At 39.7% G+C, this 19,224-nt stretch overlaps 1 protein-coding gene across 2 annotated transcripts in view; it reads right to left on the bottom strand.

Annotated features, from left to right (window-relative positions):
• Positions 1–19,186, bottom strand: part of GAK (cyclin G associated kinase) — a 75,519-nt gene extending 56,333 nt beyond the window's left edge. For both annotated transcript variants that reach the window (XM_051777466.1, XM_051777467.1), the window contains exons 1-6: positions 18,817–19,186; positions 7,379–7,440; positions 5,926–5,985; positions 4,039–4,153; positions 3,458–3,600; positions 250–375 (exon numbers count right to left, since the gene is read on the bottom strand). In XM_051777466.1, the coding sequence (XP_051633426.1) occupies positions 250–375; positions 3,458–3,600; positions 4,039–4,153; positions 5,926–5,985; positions 7,379–7,440; positions 18,817–19,171 (861 nt within the window). In that variant the 5' untranslated portion in view covers positions 19,172–19,186. The remainder of the gene's footprint in view (positions 1–249; positions 376–3,457; positions 3,601–4,038; positions 4,154–5,925; positions 5,986–7,378; positions 7,441–18,816) is intronic.
• Positions 19,187–19,224: the final 38 nt, after the last annotated feature.

Below are 19,224 nucleotides of genomic sequence, written 5' to 3'. Positions count from 1 at the left end.
CTTCACACCAGACTGCAGAATGGACACAAACCATGTTGAAGCAGTGCTTGTGTATGTAGTTACAAAACACAAGCTATGATTGTAACTGTAGGCAGTGTTTCAACTCTGGCAACACAAATACAAAACCAAAACTTTATAAATAATACTGTAACTGAAGTAATCTTCAGGAGTCCCATTAAGCAATATCAGATTAATAGTAACAGTTAATACACTGCTGATATTAAGACTAATCACATTAAAACATCTCACCTCTTCTTCAACCAGTGATCTCTTCTGTGCAGACCAGTTGTAGTCAGGATAGTAAGCTATAGTTGTAGCACTACCAAAGTCACAAAGTTTAATTGTCCCTTGGTTACTAATAAGCAAGTTTTCCACCTTCAAAAAGAGATAGGATAATAGATTAAAGATGTTTTCTTTCTGTACACTAACACATGTGCTTTTACATATCAGGTTACTTGTATAAATAAAAACTACTCACTTTAGATCAAAAGTTGTTTACAGGAGCACAGATTTCAGACAGTACTGTAGTTTTATAGCAATGTAGCCAACTTTCAAAAGGAAGCAAACATACCATGAGCAGGAAACATTAAAGAGAGCAAGAAATAAACCCCAGGGGAAGAAAAATAATTTCCGTAGAGCCTAAGAAAAGGCCAGTTTTTCAGAGAAGCACTCGTAGAAGCAGTGTCTTGGAACCCAAATGTTTTCATGCCTAAAACTGAACACTGTTAGCTTGACTGCAGTGGAGTGGAGGTTAGGACTACCGCAGACACAAAACAGGAAGGTATTAGTACAGAAGCAGTCTGCTAGGAAACACCCAGAAAGAGGCAGCCATGACCCTGTGCAGAGACAGAAACTGGCTATTTGAGGACCACGTGCTGCCTGAATCATCATCATCATCATCCCTGCCTTCTTCTATTTCATAAATTCCCATCTTCCTGTATTTTTAAGCGAAACGGGGAAGAAACTTAAGGAAAGGTTAAAAGTAAGTACTGTGGAGTCAATCACAAAAGGGCTGAGAAATAAAATTTGTATCCCTGCACACAGTTAGGAAAAGGTGTAAAAGTTAAGAGGCATATTGTAATATCAGAACACCACACTTCAGATAAGTAGGTTTGTCTTCCCTTTCCCTCTGAAGCCACTTCATCTCCAGACTAACTTCCGTAAAACCTCAGTTTACAGAACATCCTATTAGCTCTCCTAACACATGCCCCTTCCAACTTCTTCCATCATAAAATGAATTTTGACTGCCCTGCAGGAAGACACAAGCACTGCTAATGATGTGGTTAGACTATGAATCCCAATGAGCAATCTGAATTCCCTTCTCTGTTGGATAACCTTTGCTTACCTCTATGTACAATAAGAAGGGTAGGCATTCAACACCAAATTAAATTTATACAATAAAAATGGTCACAGTATGACCAGAGATCAAGCTCCTGTGCAGGTGTGTTCTGGATTTTGTGCTTTGATAAAGGTTGTTAATCATATAAAGCATTCCAGCTGATTATTGAGATTTTAACAGGCTCTATGACCTGTGTTTTGCAGACTAGTTGTGCACTGCATGACAAATCCTGAAAAGATGAAATTCAGACAATTAAAATATCACAAAAGCACTGATATTTTACAAATCACCCTCTAACTAGCTTTGAATTTTTATAGCTCAGCAACTGGCTAGGCTCTTTCAGTGCTGAACACATGCATTTTAAGTGCAAGTTTTATCCAAAGATCTCAGGAACAAAGAATGGACCACACTGACAAGCATGAGAAGGAAACCACAGGAGGACAGAAAAAGCCACCACTAGAAAGGTAAACTTGTTTTTAAGCTGCACTGTAGAAGTTCATATTTTTAGTCAAACTAATTGAGAAAAATCTGTTAGAACTCCACCCTACCACACCCCTCCCCAAAAGTATATATTTGAGGTTGGCTCAAAACTTTGACCTATGGTTTCTGCACTGCTGGTCTTAGTTCAGCCTTCTAGAAAGGGTGGCACAGTTAAATGATCTCTGTTTGGCTCCTGACTGCAGTAAAGCCTCATACTACTGCCACACAACTATCACTCTGCTTTACAGCTCCCATAAACATGAAACCAACAATTCCAAATCCCTGCCTTTTTCCATGTTTCATCTCTGCCAGGATCTTACATTGCTTAAGAAAAAACAGTCCTTGAATTACAATTACTTCTATGGAGTTGGCTTCGTAAGAAATTGCATATTTATTTGCAAGTCGCTTTTTTACCTTTTTTTTTTTTTCCCCAGAAAAGAGATGCACCTTTTCTACAAGCCAGGGGCTGGTGTATGGAAATTTCAGTGAGGAATACAAGATTTTATTTTAGAAAGTAACACCAGGAAAGTTCAATCCAGACTCGGTTAACATGTCTATGACATGACATAGAACTCTATTCAACGGTACCAAGGAAAAAAAAAAGGAAAAAAAAAAAAGAAATGCTCTATCATAAAAAAACCTATGCTTCTGTTAATGGGCTACACTAGTGTCTAGCAAACCTTTCAACAGTGTTAAAAGCACTTAACACACACTTATTTCTAAAAAGTGGTTTCATTTTCCTTTCCCTAAAATGATTGAGTATGTGCTTACTTATGAAGGAACAAATTTTTTTTTTTTATATTCATCTGAAATCACATCAAGCTGGAAACAGACATATGTGTGAAATTCAGGCACTGCTTCAGGAGCAAGAATCTTCTTTCTCTTATTTTATTTGTTTTTACAAAAGTTTGATACAAAATATTTGTAATACAACAGAATCTCACTGATTATTAAGGGCTTCTTCATCTAAGGTATAGGGAACATGAAAAGGTGAACTCCCATCTTCAAAAATACAAAATTCCAACTCAGATGAAGTCCTTTCAAATCTCCAAAGCTTCTAAGGGGACAACACTTTCTAGAGCATAGCACCATAGAATCTTGGGAAAGGCTAACAGAACAAAAATACTAAGAAAAAAATCTAATATGGATTATGCTTACCAAATTTTAAAATATGAATTAAAAAACGAGCCCTAAATTGCAGTGCAAGTTACTTATTAGTTATGTTAGTTATTAAAACTAACAGCTTAATAACATTCTAAAAGGCAACGCAATCTTTTACAGGTAATTCAACATTCTTCTCCTTGAAAGCTTTACCTCTTCTACTTAGACCCCTGCTCATCCCAGAACTGCAATTCACAAGTTGTAACCAGTTATTTTATCAGCAAACCAGGGTAGAATACTTTTCTGTCAGCTTGTTTGGATGGATTAAAAGCAGTCCTAACCACGAGCACAAGGAAATGATATTTGAAGAGATGCGGGTATTTCAGTGATGACCTTCACTGACACTCAGCAGTGGTGGGAAGGCAATACATGTAAGCACTATGCTCAAGAGCATCCACTATGCTGGGTCAGGAGTCTCTACACTGACCCAGCCCAACAGCCTTCTTTGCTGTTTAAAAATTCAGCATTGTAACACACCTTTAAATCTCTGTGGATAATAGGAGGCTTCTGCTTATGCATATGCTGCACTGCTCTGCAGGTCTGGTAAAAGATCTTCAAAACTGTGTCACAGGAGATAGGTCCTTTGGATTCTACCTTCTTTAGGAATTCCACCAGCTGTCCTGCAGGAGATCAGAGAAATTCACATAAGCACACAGAGAACACTGCAAATTCTGAAAGCTTGGCACAAATAGACAAATGCTCCACTTGTCAAGAAAGATTTACTGTCTTGAGTTGCATTAAATAGATATTCTGAAAATGGCAAATGCACACTGACTGCAGGGACAAAAGAAATAGTGCTTTAAGGAACTACTCCTACTCTTCCTTTCTTTGACTAGTCTCAAACACAAAAAACTTAATAATTACCTCATATTTAAGACAAGGTTGAACTGCAGTCTAGAAAAACATGATCTTTATCCTATAAGAGATAAGGTTTAACTCTAGCTCCACTGAACCATGCTATCTTCAGGAGACTTTCATAGTTTCTAAGTTATGAAGCAACCTGTGCAAAACAGCTGTCAGAAGCAACGTGCATTGCTGGGAAAAGAAATAAAATTTACCTTTACACAGCTCTGTAAGCAGAAGAAACTCTCCCTGCCCCGTGTCTGATTCTTCTTTTCCTATAGATGCTGCAGAGCAGAACTGGACAATGTTGGGATGACCTGAAAGTTTTTTCTGGAAGTAGCATGTTCAAGGAAGATGACTGCCAAGTTTATTGATACTATTGCATCCAGCAGTTCACTTGAAATGCTAGCTTAAAGCCACAGAAAGCACAACAGCTGCAATTAACATACTAAGCAAAACATTGGAAATCCATGCCTCAGCTGTAAAAAAACCTGAGAAAGTCGCACAAGCTAATGTAACAAAAAGTCAAAATAAAATAAAGTCCTTGTGATTAAGGCTCTGAGGAAACTGGACTCCATAACAGGTCTAGCTACTACCTTTTGACTTTGACGATGACTGCAAAGCATAACAGAAGTAGCAAAGAAACCTTCTATTTATCAGCTGCTTCTCTAGATGGCTGATCAAGAAGGAAGGGCTACTGTCTCCTCACCTATCCAAAGCAAGTATTAAGTATGCTGTGTTTCAGTTTTAAGTACCTAAAGTCAAGTCCAAAAGAAACAGAGGTCTAAAAGAGCAAGGAACTTATCCTCCCATCATCAGTAACAGTTCTTCATGGTAAAACCGTTGTCATGTTTCACTTCCAGTTCAAAAATTCAAGGCATCGTTTTTGAACTATGTAAAGGCAAGTACCATATAAGCAGTCTCAGTTCCTGACAGTGGAATTATGCCTGTCTGTGTATCACCCTGGTCATACACTGAAACTCATGCCCATGAGACAAGCACACACTATTTACAAGATGAAGAAAAAAGCAAAGATGATGTAAGTGCAACAAAGCAATTAAAAAGGGGTAAGTTGGTTCCACCAAATTAGAATAATTCCAACATTATGCATCTCTTCACAACCTTCTATTCAGAGCTGCAGGAATTATTTCCATTTCACAGTTCTATCTCAGAAAGTTAGCAGCAATTAATCCTTGCTCGTGTTGTACATGCACTTTAATGACTCTGAGCTGTGAAAAACATCCAAAAAAACTTTCAGTTCTTTACCCTTGGCAAGACAAAGTCGGAGTAGCTAGAAAATATATGCTGTGGTAGTCTGCTCTTGCAGGCATATTTCTAGTAAATGGTGTTTAGGGTAAGATTCTGCCAAACATACCAGAAATCATAAAAAGAAATGTTTGAGTAGTTTAAATTAAGATCAGTGGGTTTGCCTGGTAATTCAAAATGAAACTGGATACTCAGAGGGGAGCACATCAGCATACCACAGCTACTCACCGATGCTGGGGAGCAAACATTGAATTTACTAAAGCTGAGGATTGAAAACACTCTGACATTATACCCTCTACTGTCTAACATCACTGAAAACAAAATGGACAGCAACGACACAGAGAAATGTCTGGTTCTTGTTTCTGATGCACGTAGTCTACTGTAATTCCTTCCTTAATATTCAGCATTAAAGCCAGATGCATCCAAAGCAGAAATTAATAGACATTTAGACTAAAAGCAAAGAGCAATAAATCCAGTGCATGAGAGGGAATTCTATTTAAGTATCATCTGAATAGTCAAAGGACCTCTTGACCACATTCACAGGACTGCAAGAAAGCCCAAGTAGGAATTTCAATTGCTAGAAGTAAAAGTGCAAAGTCTACAATAGCTACAAAAGTTTTCTGCACACATTATGTTGCAGCAATTTTGTAAGAACCTACATTGCTGGATGTTGGTACCATATTCATAACAAACCACGAGTCAAACCTCCCTTGGAATGTCAGTCCACTTGGACAGTGTATGGCATGGAAAGAACAGAATCTGTATATTCCTCCTTTTTTTTTTTTTTTTTTTGGTCAGAAATGTCTGATATCAGGCAATGTTAGAGAAAAGGATACCATAAAACAAACTTCCTGAATGATGGCTTTGTTCTTTTCTTCTTCATTAGACAACAGTCGCTGTCAAAAAACAGAATAATTGAGAAGAGAGTGTTACTAAAACTTACAGAATAACAGTGCATGGATTTTTTTTTTTTCCACAGAATACAAAGGATAAGCTGTAATCAAAAACCTAAGGAACTATGATTGGGCAGTAAACAAAGCTGGCTTATTGTACATTTTGACATTCTGCCATAAATAACACTCAATTTTCCTGGACTATTCAGGTTTAGTGATAATTGAGCAGCTGTAACTTTTGACACTCTCAAAAGTAACCACTTTGACAGTTCTCTATTGTAAAAAAACACTGAAGTCTCCTGGCTACAGCATTGTGGACTAACAAGGGAAGATTGATCTTCTGCCTGAAACCTTCAGTAACAACCTTCAACCCACTCTATACAAAACTCCTTCCAATTACGTAGCCCAGCTTTTTCAATGGTTATTGACTAATCAGCAGCAGAGTCAAGCACTACTTTTACCAAAATCACTTGGATTTGGAGTCAACATTTGGCTATAATCAGCCTGAGCACATTCTATAAAAGTACAAGTTTCACAGAACAGAGGAAGTACAGTAATGGTTCAGCTTTTATCTGTTATTTTTTAAGGGGGTTACTTTTGGAAGACATTTTGAATACATATAATATACGGGTTTGGTCACATGTTTTGCTATTGTAGCATGTGGTATGAAAAGAAAAAAACAGACAAGTAACTACTGATGGTATAATGCCATCTTACCTCTCCAACACCTCATATTACCACCCTTTTCACTCTCTCTCTCTACAGCCACAAAATACCCCTTCTTCAAAAATTAAGCTTTTTTTGTGGTGAACATAACTGGCATGATTTACTTTTCAGCAAAACATGATAAAGTAAATGACTTCACTTTATTCTCCTTCCCAAAATACTTCAGTATTTCAGTTGTTTACAGCTGTTTATTATAAGCATTTAGAAAACAAGAATCCAGAGAAGTGTCTCTTAAAAGTACTAGGCTGAATGTTTAATCAATGACTCAAAGTGTGGAGCACTATTTTTAACACTCAGAAGACTTACTCTGAATGTACAAAGGTAGGCTAAATCTGCTTCTGAGGAGAGAAAAATATTCCTGTACTCCACTCCAGGTAACTAGAAAATATTCTTTTTACCCAAGCAATAAAATGTCTGGGACAAGGTCATGAATTTCTGGACTAAATGAAGTGGCACCTACCAGATGAATTCCTGAGTGTTGCCATCTAAGTATAAAGTGCAGCCTCCTAAGAAAAATGACCCTTCTAAACAGTGTGCTACAAGCATCATAATTATTCTGGATTTTTCAAAATTACTTGTTCAGTGGCATACATAAGCAATAACTGCCATGCTAGAGCATCAAGCTAAAACACAGACCTTATAAATCTGCAGTGAAAGAAATTAATATTACCTTTAAAGCATAATCTTTGCCACTTCCAAGATCTTGAGCTTCATAGACAAAAGCAAAACCCCCTACAAGAAGAAGGCACATTAAGTCAGTTTTAATTTCAGTATTCAGGTACATCATTCTTTTTAGTATAACAGAATTAATACATGAATTCATATACTTTTCCAAATGTAACAAGCATACATATTTTCAGTGGCTTGCCAGGAGTGCTGGTTACCTACATCCAAGATTCAAAATATTTCATTCTTTTCTTTTACATATGCCAATAGCACATTGCCTTTGCTAGCTTCCTGCATTTTTTTAAGTCTGCATATGCAGATTTCCTAGGAAGCAATTTTTTTTTCAAAGGTCCTTGTAAAACCAAGACCCAGTACAGCCACTATTACCCAATGACTTCAATTAAACTTCTTGGTATTATACTGTTAGGCTTCCTATAAAAACAACCCAGCAATAATCAAGGGAGATAAAATTCAAACATACAACTCCCACTCTTAAGATAATTGCCGTGCTTCAGGCTTCATGTTAAAAACAGAAAGCGTTTTCAAACACTAAAGCACACATTTCCACTGAGGGTGATATTGTTACTAAATTGCAATTTGTTATTCTATACAGCATTATTTTCCTTCCAACTCCTTTTGTCAAAGCATCTATTTTCTCAAACACTTCCACTTTGCTCAAGAACTCTGTGCAAACTTCTGCAGAGTAAAAGACTCGGAGTTACAGGTTTGCTAAGTTTCCTCATTGGCCACCCATGTTAATCTAACTATCTAAAGAACATATTTATAAAATTCTAATCTATTTTTAAGACTCCACTGTATCATTTCCATTTCTTCTGGGAACATCATCCTTGTGGCTACACCAACAGTGGTGTATGCTGTCCATGGCAGAGTATCTTTAATAGAGTAAAAGCCAAAGTGACAAACTTCAATTATTTGCCTTCCTACTCCTCTAGCACAAAATCTATTTTCACTGAACTACAAAGCAATGTTCTCTCTCTAGGAACAATTTGGAGAATAAGTACAGAAGATACCAGAACTACAGAATTTCACCAGTCAAAAAGGGAGAGAACAGGACAACTAAATAATGAACCATCGCAGAGAAGAAATAAGCTGACAAGGCACTTTTTCAAAAAGATGCAGAATCCAAATCAGTACAGTCACGTTAGTACCCGATACCTTCTCTGTAAATGAGAAATATTAACATGAGGCTGAAGTGAACACAGTTATTTGTTTTGTGCAATTTAATCAAATACGAGTCTTTTCAAGAAGTAATCACAAAAATTTTACATGGCCATTGAGCATCACAGTGTTCTCCAGGACTCCTGAATGGTTCTGCCCATACATCTTCTTAATTTGCTACTAGCATCCACAACGTGAAACAAACAAATGACAGGTTCCTGGATACTGTCTTTGCTTTTGTGGCTGCAGTTCAGCGGTGCCATACATTACCCACATTTATCCATTTACCATGATTCATTCTGCAACATCAGGTTTGGCACTTCCCACATTAGGAATTTCCCCTAACTTTTTTGAAAGGCTCTAGTCCCAATGTTCTCATCAGCAATTCCAACCAGCATTTTGGGCATGGATGGGACAGGGGCTGGAAACAGAATGAAGTTCACAGTTACCAGCATCTCAGAGCATTACCTGAAGACACTTTGCTCCTCTCTGAATGAGAACATATGCAAGAAAAACATGGCTCTGGAGAGCTCTGATCAGTTTTGCTACTCTTTATAGATTTAATAGAGGTGGTGAAACAAGGAAGAGAATCTGTGAGTCATCCTTCCACTGAAGGCAGGTGCTGGGAAACCTTGGGTTTCAACTGGTCTCCCCAGCCAGCTCCTTATAGCCACCCAGAGGCATTCCTCAGGTTTCAGAGTTTCCTGCCCCAGTGAGCTGCAAGCCCCTACACCAGTGTACACCAATCACTGCACCACAGAGCTACTGTCTCTGTGTTTTCATCCTACACAGATCCCACAGACCTTCTACACAAAGTACTGCTGGCCCTACAGAAGTCTTTACATTCATCTTAATAAATATTTCAGTTATTTTATTCTAATAATCCTGCAAGCTGCACCTTGAAAATATATGCTTCGATTTACGAAATTAGGGCCTTCAGGTCAGCACAAATTTCTAACACAAAATTACATCACAGTTAGTTTTCTGGAAGGCATTCAAGGGCAAAATGGTGACAGAGGAACCCCAGAACGGTTGTTCTGCAAGCTCAGTTCAGCTGCATACACTGTCAAGGATTCTACAAGGGCTGGAACAGGGCAAGTCTACTCTGCATCTCAAACACACACTTTTCTAGTACCTGTATAAATACAAGTATCCACAGACCTACATCCATGCACTCCGAAACACAACCATGCTCCATACAAATGCATCAAATGTCCTCTTGGAAATAATACAGGTGAAAGCACCTATGAATCAGAATTAACTCACAATCAATTCAGTCCACTGTTTTCAAGCATATCCAATTAACAACCAAAGTGATCCAAACTTTTAAGAAGACCCCTAGAAACATTGCTACCTTTCCAACTACTTTACCTGGTGTGATAAGCTTTCCTAGAAGCTCTTCCTCCAGTGTAAGAAATGCTTACAGTACAGACCAAGTTGCACAATAATACTAAGCTGAATCCTGTTGACACTAAGTATGAAGGAGCAAAAGGAGGAATTCATTTACCTGACTAAAAATGTTAAAGTAGTCTTCAAAAAAGTTGTATTTCAAGTTTTTGTGAAAAGTCCTGATCATCATACAATCCTCCCAAAACCCTGGACATATTCCTAGGTGCCCCAAAATTTCCTCCCTCAATCAGAAAATAACCTTGAAATTCATGCCTAAAACTCAATCACATTTATGAAAACAACTCAAGTTCACTTCTTGATGGAGAAGTCTGGGTTTTTAACAGAATCATCATGTTACAACCAACTCCGAAGGGCTTCTGAAGATTAAGTTATCCTTTTGCATTTAAATTAATCTCATTTCCAACCAAAAACCTAATTTTAGTCCTCTTCATTGCTAGCTAGGAATCTAAAATTTTATACTCAGCTTCATGACTGCTTCAAAACATACTGGTAGTTAAATTTCAATACTCACTGCAAAACATAAATGTTAATTCTGGCATAGCATTGCAAGTGAACATTGCACTGCAACGCTAGCAGTGAAGCAAGTAACTTGTAAAAGTTACAAATTCTTGTTATCAACAGAAGTTAATACATGCTCTGTCTAGGCTAAAGTGCAGATAATTAACTTTCAGTGAAGCACAACTGATTTTCCCTGGACTGAAACTGGCATACAAAATGTCCAAACTAAGATTTTGCTGAGATCAAATTTAAACCTGGCAAGACTCAACTTGTGTTTTAGCAAAATACTTAGATCAATTACTACACTTTAATAGGTAAGAAAAGGCAAAGTAATGAAGAGAGTCTTCTTTAAGGCCATTTCAATGGTAGTACATGTTACCTGAGCTCCTAGCACAGTAGGATCCCACAGTTTATACAGACATAATAGAATAGTAAGCTGAAGGGAGAAATGTCATTGAAATAGCACTAGCTTGAGAGTAGATAAGTATCTTAAAAGATGCATTTTTATTTTACTGATTATACCTTAAATTCAAGTATTGAAATGCTAAACTTTGCAGAATTCCAGAGAAAAATCAGTGGTATCATGTGTTGTTAATTGTTACTTCACTGCGGCTGTTGTACAGAGAATCCCACTCCTAGTGCCTACAATCTCATCCTTAACAGCTATGCCACTTGAAACTAATGTTTTGAGAGGCAGTTTCCCATTCTGTCATTTTACTGTTTCACCTGAACACAGTTCAGTTCCATACAACACTGCTCATTCCATGTAACGTTTGGCTCACTACTACTGCAGCACTACAGCTGATACTAAGTTTAAATTCATGGATTTTCTGGGATACCAAGGGAGGCAGAATAAGTTGCAAAGGTACTTCTAATTTAGATTTGCTTTTTAAACCGTCTGTTATTGGTGAAAACAACTCTTACACAAAAGGCAAAATTAGTCCTACTGCTTCACTCTTAAATCCAGTTTTACTTCAGGTTTGATGCTCGCTCTCTTAAAGCAGTTTTAATATACCCTCAATAGAGACAAGTTTACTGGCAGAACTTCTCCTCTGCCATAACAGTTTACTCCAGGCCTTCTGACCAATATGTTTTGCAAAAATGGAGAGAAAAAAAAAGGGGGAATAAAAAGCACTTTCAACACAGCTGTACAAACAAACACCTGTATAGTGGACAGGTGAGGCAAATGATAAAGTGAAAGTTAACAGTATAACTTCTAGAGGTCTATAAGGACTGTAATTACATTTGGGGTGTGTTCACTCTTTTTCACTCATGTAAACATCTGTAGGTGGTTTTAAGACAGTTTTCTGAAGCTTTCTATCAAAATCACCTCAGTATTTCCCCATACAGGTAGCCAGTGTGTATATACGTACACACCCATTCCAGCTCTTGCCCCAAGAGACGGGTTTTGCACTGCTGAAGCATTTCTGAGCCCCACTCTCGGAACACAGTCCAAGCACTCAAGAATGGTCTCCGACCAACATTTTCTGCCACACAAATTGTGTCAGAAGGAAACTGGTTTTCTTTCTTTTTCTGTAAACACAAGCTCACAGATAAAGGTTCACTACAGAGCATCACACCAAAAACAGTGTAGCCAGAGTACTACAGTCAGTCCTGGAAGCAGTCTTGCTCCGCAGCAAACCTGGAATAACAAGGTAACACAAGAACACAAAACTTACCAGCCCGACCTTCCTGCCCCCTTTGCATCAGGAACCAGCCCTACCTCATTTGCTTTTATAGTGAGCACTCTGCACTCATCCTTACACCACCACAGCCCACAGGCATTGTTCCTGACCGTACTTCATAATTCTCTTACAAAGATTAGAACATCCTTTCTGTTCTAACCAAGAGACTTGGCTTCTCCCTCAAGTTAAACCCAGGCATCCCATAATACTGAATAATTTCACTGCACTATTAATCCAATTGGATCTTAAACTGTTCTTTTTTATCCCGTCCCTGTTTTTCACACCTCCACAGATTTTTATTTTTTTTTCCAGACCAGCCATTTCAGTGAAATGACAATTTCCTACCTGGCAGCTGGAGAAGCATCAAAACAGGAACATGAACCACAACACAAAACTGCTTGCTACTGTAATACACTGTTTCATTACAGACATAAGTAGCCATGAGAAAGAGAGGGTGTGAACACTTCCTGTTTGTAACTTGTCCACGCCCCTCCCAAATACTGACCAAATTTGTTTCCATATCACTTCTGAGTAGCTTATGTTTCAACTATAACATGATTGAAACACCGTAACTCTAACCTGGACTACAAAGTTACAGTGCATCTTACCTGAACGCTTTTCTGTCAGAATACAGGAAGCATCCTTAATCAAAACAGAAAAGATTCTGCTATTGCTGCCAAGCATTGATTCGGAAGCATGTTTTTTTGAAGTCCAGTAATGTGTTCGAGTCAATTCCAAAGTCCTAATAACAAGATGAAACTGCCCCAAAAATGAAGGATGGCCCTAATTTAACGATCAGGACATTTTCCCACAACCTTGAGAAGTAGAAAGGTTTCAAGAATATCCCGAAACTTTCAGAGCTCCTCTGCAGGTAGGAAGTGCTGTAGCCAAGAAACACTGGCTTTAAAAAATACCACTGTTCTGCTTCACGTTGAAAACATCCACTACATCTACAGTAAAGGGAATGCAACTGGAAAGCTGCTAGGTCAGGTGCTTCAGCTGTTCTTTAGAAATCATCATCTTTTTTTCTCCATCTGTCAGCAAATAAAACAATGTTCACAGAAACTTGACCATTAAGCATTCATTGTGCCTCTGCTGCCAGAATTTACAAATTAAATCCACTCAAAAATCAGTACTTAATTACATTAACACTATCCTGGGAATCCAGTACTTGCAGAGACCATAAAATTGTTCCTATAAGCTTTGTAAACTGCAATACTGGCTGTTCACCCTCAAAATACTGAGGAAGCCTTGAAGTCTAAAGCAGCTTTTTTTTTATTGTTGTTACTTTAATGACAGACACAAGTTTCACCTTGTCAGAAAGCAGTTTATAATAAGTCACCTGGCTTCAATTCATGACATCTTTTTTAAACTCAAAAAACCCCCTCAAAATCAAATAAAGTCTGCAGCCTATTGCTACCTCTCTGACTAAGGAATGATTCACTATGATGAAAAAGTTTTAGACTCAGATCAAAGAATTTGAATAATGCATTTTTTTGTCATCATGTTTCTCTTCTTGTGTGCTCTTTTGTCAACATTTGTTGCTCAAAGGAAGCACAAGAAATCATTACACATGAAAAACAGTGTGCTACAGAACTTGCTTGTTCCCCGTTTTTCACACAGCCAAACACCTGATTTTTTTTCCTCAGTTGTTCAGCCTCACATGCAAAACAAGCAACAAAAAGCATTGGAAAGTTGTCAAGTGTACATGGACAGTTAGACAAAGAGGAACCAGAAGTATTATTTTAACCTAGATATATTTAAAAAGTGAGATTTCATGCAATTTCCTTCCATGTAACTTGATCTAGACTTTCACTGGCTTTTTTCAGCACACAGAGAATCTACTCTAACCATATGGAACTTCCTTGTAATGGCAGCACAACTGGACAATGTGACATGTCACAAGGAAGATTCACTTTGGTTTATTTGCAAAATACTGTTATATTGAGAGGAAAATGTTCTGTTAAAAAAGAATAAATGACTAGTATTAATATTAACCCACATTAAAAAGCCTTGACAAGTTGATAGTGCACACACTGAAGGCTCAACAGATAGGAGTAAGAAAAATACATGTCTATTCTTAAAGTTTTTTCTAAACTAAGGAACAATGTAGTGAGAAGGAAATACCATTATGTCTAAATAAAAACGAGACTAAATGTATTCTGAGCATATTATGAACTTGTAGTGTATTCAGAGTCTATAGTAAAACGATGCTGAAACAAAACAGAAGTTCCACTGCTTCGTCTGGTACCTCTGAACTGTCTGCAAAGCCATTTTCCAGAACTTCTCCCAGCCTTCCCATACATACATCAGCATGAAAAGGTCAATGTGTTTCATGAGATAAAACTTGTATTTGAAGAGTTGGCAAGCACTTCACAAACATCAATGAAAACTCCCTCTTTCTTTTACTGTTCACTTGAGGACATTAACTCCTCGGTTCCTCTGCAGGAGAACCTCACACACACTGAAACACTAATTTCACCACCTAGTTTTTGCTGCATATTTGTCAGGCCAAAGAGTACCTGGCCAAAGTAGTAATACAAATAAATTTCAAATAACTTGCAACTAGCATACATGAGAGCAGGCAGCTCTCTTTAAGCTCTCTTTAAGCTCTGAAGGACAGTGTTGCTCATTCCATGTCATCACTGACAAGACCCAAGTTGCTTTATGTAATTATTTTTAAGTTGAACCAAGACACCACTGCCCAACACATATAAAATCAAAGACTTTGTCAACAGAAGATATTAAATAATTTATGACCTGCTATAACTGTTTCTGCTACCCCAATAATACAACAGCTACTTGCTTTTACAAAACAAAAGGGCTCAACAGAAAAACATTCAAGGAACAATATGATTGGAGTTAAAGTCTGCATAATTTTTAAACACATGAACAGTTTTACTAATATCTTAGTTATCAAATCATTTCATTTGTGCTCTAAAGACAGCAAAATTTTTATTGAGCATTTGTTCAGCACACAGCAAACAATTAGCTAACTACCAAAGCCACTACAACTGTGCAATTTACAATTATCAAAAAAATTCAACCTTCCTTGTAGTTTTGAAACTTGACAGTGCATATCACAGGACATGCCACTCTCATATCAGTTTACACTCTCATTGGAGTACCATTACTAGACAGAATTAGAGAACAAGTTTCTATAATTTCCCCACCATCTTTGGCATTGTCAGTCTCTCAATGAATACTCTGACAGCCCAACGACAGTCATATTCCTTCTACAGTATAGGCAGAGATCAAGAAATTTTCCATATTTACTTATCCATCATCTTTTAGTGCCTCCATTAGCATGTAAATAGGCATATGGTATATCAGATGAGATGTTTTGTCCAACATAGGCAAAACAAAAAACACCTGTACTGTCTAGTATTAAAAAACAACTCTGCAAGGTTGGTTGTGCAAATACAGCAGCTTTTAGGAGCAAGAAACAGGAAATTTCTGAAAACTACTTTTCAGCATGCTGTGGTCAATCACTTTCCCCACTCTCCCCCAAAGCCAAACGTGCAGGCTACATTGATCATTGAGTCAGTAGGGACAACCTCAGTCCTTCAACCATTTGGTACAGATTGATATGTGAATCCCAACATTCTTGAAAGGGCAAGAATGTTCACTGAAGACACAAAAAGTCATCATAAAATGCACACACTGTTCACATGAATAGCAAGGGAATAGTAAGAGATCTGACAGGTGACAGTTTAAGCCCCTCTCACCTAACTCTAAAAAATTTAAACGTGTTAGTAAGCATTTGCAGAGCTCACATGTAGCTGGACTACATGTACACAAACATCCTGATGAGAGCAGACACCCGTGTTGGGATTGAGACAGGTACAGACTACTTAGATTTGACCAGTGAATTATGGCCATACAAGAGAGTGCCCTCTCTGATAAAATATGAGATAGTTACATTTACTAATATCCACTAATTAGATATGCAACCTGTGACTATTTTACTGAAGGAAAATTGGGGGGGGGTCTGTGTGTTTAACCGGAGGACCCAAAAGAGCCACCATACCCTGAAGCCACCATCATACAAAGGGCAAGTATGGATTATACATAAAGACCCCAATCCATTTCCTCTAAAATCTCTTACTTGCAGTGAGCTACTGAAATGCTCAAGCAAAAAAAAAAAAACAGGATACCATATTTTAGGAGTGCTCAGTCCAGCCTGTGACACACTTAGTCTGCCCTTGCATTCAGAGGTAGTATCAGTGCTAGAGATCATCACCAGCTCACCCCCCTAGGTTGCTCTCAGCCTCCTGCAGCAGCACACCATGTTTGAAGCTATCCCAGTCCTACTCCTAGCATGGCACCTCCACAAAATGAACAGAGAAACACACCCAAATGAACTGTGCAGCGAGTCTCAGCTTAGGGCACAGCCAAAGATGTACCTGCATCAACACCAATGGCCAGCACACCACAGGGCTGGAGGGAGTTGTGGGGCACAGGAACAACTGAACCGGTGCTGACATAGGATACTGTGCCACACTAAGCCACAGGCCCTGCTCACACCAGCTACAAACAAAGCAGAACCTATGATCCTACAGAAGGGGCCACCTCTCTGTACTGGCAGACGTCACGCAGTTCACCGTGGATGAGAAATCTAAATTCAGAAAGCAGCATTTGACTTTCCAGTAGGGAATTCGGCATGAAAGGACTCATCTAGAAGAAAAACAGATTCTGTATTTGCAAGCATGGAAGGGAATACTTATAAGCCACAGTTATGGACACATTTATCAGAAAGTGTCACACACAGGTTCAGAGCTGAAAGATAAATGCAATTTCAGCAACAAAATAACCTATATGCTAGAGACAAATTCAAGTCTGAAGACAGCAGGAGAGGCTGGGACTTCTATATTTTATATCTATTTTATGTTATTACTCAATAGGGGGTTCTTTTACACCAGTTTTGTTGGCTAGCAAATCTTACTTTCTAGCAAAAGCAAGCGGTAAGCCCAACTTCAGTTGGCACAACAGAGAAAGAAAACAATAAAAAATAAAACCATAATACTGCAACAAACATGGAACATGAAGCAGTGGTTACAGACAAATTGTAAAGAACACCAAAGTTAAAGCAAGTCCCCATTTGCTTTAAGTCATCTACCCTGGCATCTTTCCCCTGACATTTTACAATGCCTGTGCCAGATCCTGGGAAACAGCAGGCTGCTGTCAAAGTAAATATTCAAATACTTGCTTCAGAACCAAGAACTAAACAGCAGATACGCCTCAAAAGTAGCTTCCTGTCCTAACTTTCCTTTGTCCTTTGGAAACTGCTGTGGTCACCGCCTGCAATAATGTTACAATATCAGCAGCACAGACAGTTCTTTTAGCGTTCACACCATACTGAGTGCCTGCATTTCACTCACAACTCTGACCATAAAGAAGCCGTAGGTGAAGGCTGATGGCCAAATAGGACTTGACATTTAGTACTGTTTTAAATGCAACTTACTGCGTAAGAAATTGCCAGGTTCTGTCTAAGCTCATGTGCCAAAAGTGCTTAAGCATTCAAATGACAAATTAAAGCAATGGTGAAGACCACTTTCCTGTTGTTTTACACCACTAAGTTTCTGTAAGTAGCTTGTAAGTAGTTTGAAGTAGCTAATCTTAAAGAATCAAATTTTTCTTCCATGCAGATCACCAAGGTTTCAACAAAACACTACTTAAATACCAGACAATTCCAAGAAGAAACCACAGAAAGTAACCCCAATAATGAAAAGGAGCTCTGAATAGAGTTTTGCAGTATTTAACCTAAATAACACCAACTACCTGTACAAAATTAATGAAATATTTAACTGCATTAGGATGGACAAGTTCACATTTTAGTCTTTTGAGACTAGCTTTTGGTGGGTCTTCTGCTTGAGGAAATAATTTCTCTGATCACAAGCACAAGAAGATCCAAATTTCTGCTATTATCTAAGTAATTTGCACACACCAAACACAGCACCCATTCTAAAACAGATTGGCAAGTGGTGTGTCAGGATACCTACCCGAAAATTCAACGAAACTGAAAACTGCCCAGGCATTCAATTCCTGTACTCTAGCAAAGTCTATGTGCACAGTGCGATCAGCCTCCTGACACGAGTGTTTAAAGCAAACATGTTTTCCTGCATTTCACAGTCTTCTGAACAACCCGAAGCAACACAGGCAAACTTGCACCTTTGGCATACTATGTATACGTTGTCATTTAAAAAAAAAAAAAAAAAAATGCAACCCAGCATCCCCACGAGGTCCTTGGTAGATTATAAACTCCTCTGAGTTCTGTTACGCGGTGAAAGCACTTAAAACCACAAAGCAAGCGAAGAAGCGGCCACACAACACACCAGTTCTCCCGTGGCTTCCGTGTCCTGAAGCGGGACAATGACACCCAGCACGGCTCACACAGCCGGGCCTCAGGGAGCACCCCCGTGGCAGCGGCAGGCGCCGGGCGCACCCGGGACCCCCGCAGGGAACCGGCCCTTCCCAGGGGCCGGAACGCTCCGTCCCGGCCGCCGCCCGCCCGCCCCCACCAGGGCGCGGCCTGCCCAGGAGGAACCCTCCCTGTCCAGGAAGGGCAGAGGGGGAAAGGGGAGCGGGAGGCCCGCCGCGAAGCCCGTCCGGGCCCCGCAGCGCCGGAGTCCGCCCCGCACGGCCCGGCGCGGCCGCCGCCCGCTCTCACCCTCCGCGATGACCCGCTTGATGCGCAGCTTCATCTCGCCCATCTCCACCGTCTGCCCCACGAAATCGTTCTGGTCGCGGCTGGCGGCCCCCAGGGAGCCAGGGCCCGCCAGGAAGTCCAGGGCGGACTGGAGGAGCGACATGGCCCCCGGCAGGCACTGCCCGGCGGCGGCCGAGCGCGCAGGAGCGGGATGGCACGGGGGGTGTGGGCGGCGGTGGCCGGCGGAGCGGCTCCGCCGAGCTACGGGCAGCGGCGGCGGGACCCCTGCGCCTGCCGGGCCGTCTGCGCGGCCGCCCTTCGCTTCACTCTGCTCAGCTCCGCTCCGCTCCCGGCCGCTTCCGGGGCCGTGCGTCATTTACGCGCTCCGGGCGCCGCCCACCCAGCGCCGGCCCCGCCCCGCGCCTGAGC

This window comes from Manacus candei, unplaced genomic scaffold (assembly GCF_025592945.1).
Source record: "Manacus candei isolate 608988 ecotype Guabito, Panama unplaced genomic scaffold, ASM2559294v1 h1tg000010l, whole genome shotgun sequence".
NCBI lineage: Eukaryota > Metazoa > Chordata > Aves > Passeriformes > Pipridae > Manacus > Manacus candei.
Note: the sequence above shows the minus strand (reverse complement) of the source record. Positions and strands in the feature narration are given on the sequence as shown.